Here is a 7,066-nt window from a genome sequence, read left to right as displayed (position 1 = left end):
TCGCATAACAACGGGCGCTCTGGTAAGTAATGTCTCGCATAACAACGAGCGCTCTGGTAGGTAATGTTTTCCATAACAACGGGCACTTTGGTAGGTAATGTTTTCCATAACAACGGAGACTCTGGTAGGTAATGCTTTCCATAACAACGGAGACTCTGGCAGGTAATGCTTTCCATAACAACGGAGACTCTTGCAGGTAATGTTTTCCATAACAACGGGCACTTTGGTAGGTAATGTTTTCCATAACAACGGAGACTCTGGTAGGTAATGTTTTCCATAACAACGGACATTCTGGTAGGTAATGATTTTCATAACAACGGACACTCTGGTAGGTAATGCTTTCCATAACAACGGACACTCTGGTAGGTAATGTTTTCCATAACAACGAGCGCTCTGGTAGGTAATGTTTTCCATAACAACGGACACACTGGTAGGTAATGTTTTCCATAACAACGGACACTCTGGTAGGTAATATTTTCCATAACAACGGGCACTTTGGTAGGTAATGCTTTCCATAACAACGGACAGCAATGACACAAAGACAGTATGAACACGACCGGTTTCTAAAGTGCCGGAATTCGATCGGTCCTTAACTATATTTTTCGCTTTTTGTCTTTTAATGATAAATGACACATTTTAGCCTACATGTTAATATAAATATAACTGCACTCATCAACCCAACCATCTGTTAGAGCGATACATTGCAAGAGTACTACATGTTTATCATGATATGTGGATTATCCAGTGCAAGTAGACATCCCTTCTGCTGCCGACCTGCATCTGACTGGTGGAAATCTAGGTTCCACATACAAAGCAGCGCAGCTACATTGGCACTGGGGCGCGGACGATACAACCGGCTCCGAGCACACATATCAGACGAAACAATACCCTCTTGAGGTAGGCTAGAATTCTAGGCGTATGTAGATTTTGTGTTTTTCTAGCTTAGTTTTGCCCTCTAATTGGTTTGCGGAGCACAAGATGGAATACATCTAGACGTGTTGGGTATAACAATAATACATCTGCAGATACTTACGTCCGACCCTTTCCCTAAATGTTCATCAATCAATTGGGTACATTCATAATTTTGTAACATTCATAACTTAAGTCGCTTTCCTAATTCAAATACTAATACAAATCATATGATATAAAAACTTAATAATTTCTTAAATACTCTATTCTGAAAAACATTATTTTATGCTAAAACATTTATACTGATATTTTTATTTCACTACATGTATAGGTGATTTAGGAAATCGAATTAAAATTGAAAGAAAAAATTAAGATGTTTGTTAAATGCCAGCCAGGAACCTAGTTTTTATCATAAATAAATGAAAGTAATTGATGTTATTCAGGTGGAGAATGCAAACAACATTTGCAGCACTTTAATAACGATTGTACACGGGTCATTTTTATACTTCTTTTAAGTTAACTATTCAGGCAAAAAAGCAAACGTGTTAAGTAGGCATTGTTCTAACTTTAAACTGATTCTTGATATTACTTATAATATGGATATGCACATTATCTTAAAACATACCACGTGAAGTCGGTCCCGAATGATACGCTGTTGAACAGAGAGTTTGCCAACCTGAATATTTCACCGTACCGTCAAAGAGTTTTCACTAACAATACATGTAACTGCAATAATTGTCAACAATATTACACGATACTTGCTATCAGTTGCGTGCAGTGTGTTCACTTCAAAATTGACAACGCAAGTCCTTGTCTGTTTAACAACTTTTAATCGAATGTAAAATTACCACAATATATTTCAGCTTCACATTGTCCACTACAAAACTTCCTATGGGAGTCTTGCCAGCGCCGTGTCGCAGTCAGATGGTCTTGCTGTTGTAGGCTTCTTCTACGAGGTATTACATTAAACTTGGCTTATGTCCTCTAGACCACGAGGTTTTTCGACAGACTATAGCATTACACAAGTTTAGGTTCACTGTCTCTTTAACCAGGTGCAACATTTAACGTGGTCAATGTCCGCTGCTAAAGGTAGCTTTATTCTACTAGAGAATTTATTGAACCAATTTAACTTTTTTAAGGTCCGCTGTCTTAGCCCTCGTCCACCAGTATTACAATACACATGGTATTACATTAAGTATGGTTTGGATGTGCTGTCGTAGCCTTCCTCATCCAGGTATTATATTAAATATGGTTTAGGTGTGCTGTCGTAGCCTTCCTCACCCAGGTATGATATTAAATATGGTTTGGGTGTGCTGTCGTAGCCTTCCTCACCCAGGCCGTAGTCTTCCTCACCCAAGTATTATATTGAATATGGTTAAGGTGAGCTGTCGTAGCCTTCCTCACCCAGGTATTATATTGAATGTGGTTAAGGTGTGCTGTCGTAGCCTTCCTAACCCAGGTATTATATTGAATGTGGTTAAGGTGTGCTGTCGTAGCCTTCCTCACCCATGTTTTATATTGAATGTGGTTAAGCTGTGCTGTCGTAGCCTTCCTCACCCAGATATCATATTGAATGTGGTTAAGGTGTGCTGTCGTAGCCTTCCTCACCCAGGTATTATATTGAATGTGGTTAAGGTGTGCTGTCAAAGCTATTTCGTCTACCAGGTATTCTATCGAATATTGATAAGTGCACTAATCGATGGCTCTACAAGATTTAAAAGTTTGAAACTTCATCCCAGGCGGTGGCGGTGGTGGTGGTGGTGGTGGTAGTCATTGTAGTGGTAGTGGTAGTGTACAATTTAATTATCACTATCGAAAACTATTTCTATTTATGACTATTTCTATTCATGAAATGCATATAAAATTATATCTATAAGTCATATTTGTTTGTTATATTTTATTTAATAATATACGTTTTAGATTGACGCAAATGACAACGCAAACTACGCGACATTGATATCGGCTCTCTCAACTGTGCAGTACAAATGTAAGATTGCATTCTTCGCTATCAAAGCATTCACCATCAACAGTTATAATTGCACGCATTCCATTTACAAATACTTAAGAAATAAGCAACAAAGTCAAAATAATTGTGTTTAAGAGATCCAATCCAATATTATTTCAATATTTATATTATGATGTAAATCATTTACTTTCATCCTATTCATGTTCTATATTTGTCACCTAAATATTGATAAAGAACTATTATTTTGAAAAGCGGCAACAAAGTACAATATTGCGATGAACGTCCGGGACTTGACCAACAGTGAACTTCCGATCGACGGTATGACGGGAACCAATTTGACCTACTTCCGGTATCAAGGCAGCCTGACCACACCCTCCTGCTCTGAGGTGGTCACGTGGACAGTTATGCTGGATCCCATCAAAATCAGTTCCACGCAGGTGAAAAAGTCTTGAATTTTGCTGTCAGATTTAGCTCGTCTGTTTTAGGGGGGAAATCGAAAAATTGGCGGTGTCTTGATAATGACGTCACGCTGTTTTACCGATCTTTTAAGGCAAATGTCTAAAAACTTGATAACAATATCTTAATTTCCAGCCAGAATTATGGATTATTCTTAAGTCATATCTATTAAATTTTATGACCGTTTAATTGTCAATACAACTAAACGTATTGACATTCAATTTGTTCTTTTTCCGAAGGTATCAGATTTGCCAATGTTAAACAAATTTCCACTGGAATTGTAATCAGGTATAATATCCACCCAAATTCCGCTGGACCCTGTTTATGTGATGGTCCTTTCAGTGACCAAATTAACCATGTATTCTGTCTAACTATTGTCAATCAGCAAAGATAAGCCATTCAACTAGCCGGTGCACTTCTAGCAATGTTTTAGTATTTAATTCAAATACGTCAATATCGTTATTAGTTCTGCTTAGAGCGTTCAAAATCTTTAAGTCCTCGTTTAAGCCTTTTATAAGAGACCCCCCCCCCCCCCACACACACACCAATCTGTGTACAGTACACAACCTCTGTGTATTGATCTTAATCTACTTGCCTTGACCCTTCTTATCAGATCTCCGATCTGAGTATCCTGCTGTGCAGATTTGGAGGTTTAATCATAAAATTCACCCTAAATGGCACTGAGCAAATAAACTAATACACAGGAAATTGGCCCCTACTGTGACACCAGTGCAATGAGCAGGAGATGCACAGCAGGGGATTTGCATGCCAAACATCCCTTAAACTAGGCATTTAAGCAACGTTCAGCATATGCTTGGCCATACCTGGTGCGATTGTGAACCGTATAAAGCATTAACTGTGTCTACACCAGAGTTTGGGTCTATGGGTTTTAACTTTTACAACTTGACATTGTCCGTTCCTGACTTTAGACAAATGTCCCCTTTAACCAGCTGTTCTTGTTATTGCTCAAGTTACTGTGGTACTAAATCTTCTATCGCTTCGCAGAATAAATTGTAAATTATTGTTAGATCATGGCAAAGTTTAGCATGTAAGACTGACTAGTTTAAACCTTCAAAAACAACAATTATCAACATCAGGAACGTTTTAGTCTGAATGTGTCGTTGAAATAGCATAATGATAGCTTACGTCACCTACACCTCATCAAGTAACGTGTAAATTGCTTTGATTTTTCAGTTGGCGAATTTCCGGGAGGTTTCCCACATTGAGTCAGGAACCATTGGCACGCATGACAAGATAGATAAGAACTACAGGCCCGTACAGGCGCTGAACGGAAGGACGGTGTACAAGAGCGCCAACATCAGCGCTTCTGGGCGCATCATTGCCGCTCTGCCGACGACGCTTATTATGTTGCTAGTGTTAACACTGTAGTTTGTATGGAATGACTGTGATTGACCATGTGCCAAATGCTCCGAGACCAAGTATTATTTGTCCAGATCATAAGGTCAATGTTTGTCCAGATCATGTGGTCAATGTATTGTTTGTCCAGATCATGAGGTCAATGTATTGTTTGTCCAGATCATGAGGTCAATGTATTGTTTGTCCAGATCATGAGGTCAATGTATTGTTTGTCCAGATCATAAGGTCAATGTGTTGTTTGTCCAGAGCATAAGGTCAATGTGTTGTTTGTCCAGAGCATAAGGTCAATGTGTTGTTTGTCCAGATCATAAGGTCAATGTGTTGTTTGTCCAGATCATAAGGTCAATGTGTTGTTTGTCCAGATCATAAGGTCAATGTGTTGTTTGTCCAGATCATAAGGTCAATGTGTTGTTTGTCCAGATCATGAGGTCAATGTATTGTTTGTCCAGATCATGAGGTCAATGTGTTGTTTGTCCAGATCATGAGGTCAATGTGTTGTTTGTCCAGATCATGAGGTCAATGTGTTGTTTGTCCAGATCATGAGGTCAATGTGTTGTTTGTCCAGATCATGAGGTCAATGTGTTGTTTGTCCAGATCATGAGGTCAATGCAAATCAACTGAAGTACATCGGGCCCCAATTTCTCAAAACAATATTTAGCGTATTAAAACTCACTTAAGTAGACTCTATCTTATTATTTTCAACAAAATTACTTACTTAAATATGATTTTATAAAACAAAAAGAAAAAGATGAATATCCTATTTATCTCGAATATTATTTACTTTGAAAGCCTTAAAACTCTTTAAAAGATAACACAATTTATACCAACTCAAAAATAGTGTGCTGGGTTCGATCATGTTTTAAGAAACTGGGGCAGAATGAGTTAGAACACTACCTGCTTTAATCAATTTTCGAGACGACGAAATAGACGTATTTTTATGTGAGGTTAATGTTTGTGCTTGTTCGTAATATCACTTTTTGATATTGATTTTATACAGATATTGTAATTTGACAACAAGTGTTCTTGTCCCTTTAAAAAACGCTGATGGACCTTTTCTTAAAAAACGTATAGTTAACATCACTAGTAGCGCCTCTACATTGGCAGTGTATTAAAGTAATTGAAATACGTTTTAGCTTGTTAAATAATAGTATGCAATGAACAAAATCATTTGGTATTGAACCGATTCTTCTTTAATTGAAGCTTATTAAAATGTATGTATGCGTAACCATTTTAAAGAACACTGCATTAAAAATTGGGTTTGAATTGACTTGTGTAGACGTGCAATTCTGTTGTTGTTTTTTCTTTCTGTTTTGTAAAGCTACGAGGAGCGTTTCATCAGAAGTAACAACACCAGCGTCTTACTGTTATAATGCACCAGTCAATTGTAACCACGCCCACCACCCCCCCGGTCCGGGGGTATACCGGGGATAGCCGGGAAAATGGGCCGTGTTTTTACCTTTCATGTAGCCCCGCAGTGCCGGGTGAATGCGGTGGTTTTGTTTTCGCTTTAAATATAGCGGGGAATGGGCCTTACCTTACCTATATTACCTTAGCCGGGATTGGCTGGACCGAAAGTCAAAGTCCCCGCTATTCCCCGGACCTGGGGGCCGTGGTTACAATTGACTGGTGCATAACTAGCGTCATGGCAGGACGGTCTGTTTTAGTTCCTCAGAGTTTCCCCCTTGACATACACACAGTTTTGAGCCGCACATTCCAGACTGCTAGAGCCATCGTAAACTCTACTTTTGATAATCTGTTTTATGCCAATAGTAAGGCACTTCAAAAGGCACCGCGCGTCCAAGAATAAGGTCTGCGTATACGAGATATTGGGATTTAACCAGAAATCACAAAGTGAACTGTTCATTATGTTTGGATTATGTTGCCAACCTTGGAGATTAAGCTTTTGCAACCATTCTGTAGCCTGCATATACGGTGTGTATACCACGTGATAACTGTTTGACCAAAGGACCCAAATTTTGACCAAATATACAGAAATTGTCGAAAATCGAACTTTTTCTAGATTTCAACGAGAAGGGATCGCAATAGCGAGCAATGGTCTAGCCCCAATTTCTCGAAACTTCTTAAGCTTAACAGGCTTAAGTCGCTTATTTCAATAAGCCAAAATACATACTGAAAATTGATTTTGATAAATGAAAAATGGTTTATTCTGATAATCATAAAGTTTATTCCTACATAATTTCTAAAAATGATTGAAAACGTAAATATAACACATTTTATAGAAAATAGTGAGATTAGCTTAATCCTATTATAAGGGACTTAAGAAGTTTCGAGAAATTGGGGCCAGATTGCTCAGAACGTTGTTAAAGTTTACAACGAATTTAACATTTAAATCTTTTC

The 7,066-nt window shown here is 38.2% G+C and overlaps 1 protein-coding gene across 1 annotated transcript in view; it reads left to right on the top strand.

Annotated features, from left to right (window-relative positions):
• The window catches only part of LOC128220062 (uncharacterized), an 11,620-nt gene extending 6,900 nt beyond the window's left edge, over positions 1 to 4,720 (top strand). Inside the window, exons 10-14 of the mRNA XM_052928314.1 lie at positions 746 to 897; positions 1,773 to 1,865; positions 2,830 to 2,896; positions 3,128 to 3,312; positions 4,526 to 4,720. Of these exons, the coding sequence (XP_052784274.1) occupies positions 746 to 897; positions 1,773 to 1,865; positions 2,830 to 2,896; positions 3,128 to 3,312; positions 4,526 to 4,720 (692 nt within the window). The remainder of the gene's footprint in view (positions 1 to 745; positions 898 to 1,772; positions 1,866 to 2,829; positions 2,897 to 3,127; positions 3,313 to 4,525) is intronic.
• Positions 4,721 to 7,066: the final 2,346 nt, after the last annotated feature.

This window comes from Mya arenaria, chromosome 15 (genome assembly GCF_026914265.1).
Source record: "Mya arenaria isolate MELC-2E11 chromosome 15, ASM2691426v1".
NCBI lineage: Eukaryota > Metazoa > Mollusca > Bivalvia > Myida > Myidae > Mya > Mya arenaria.
The sequence above is the reverse complement of the archived record's forward strand: the minus strand, read 5'-3'. Positions and strand labels throughout refer to the sequence as shown.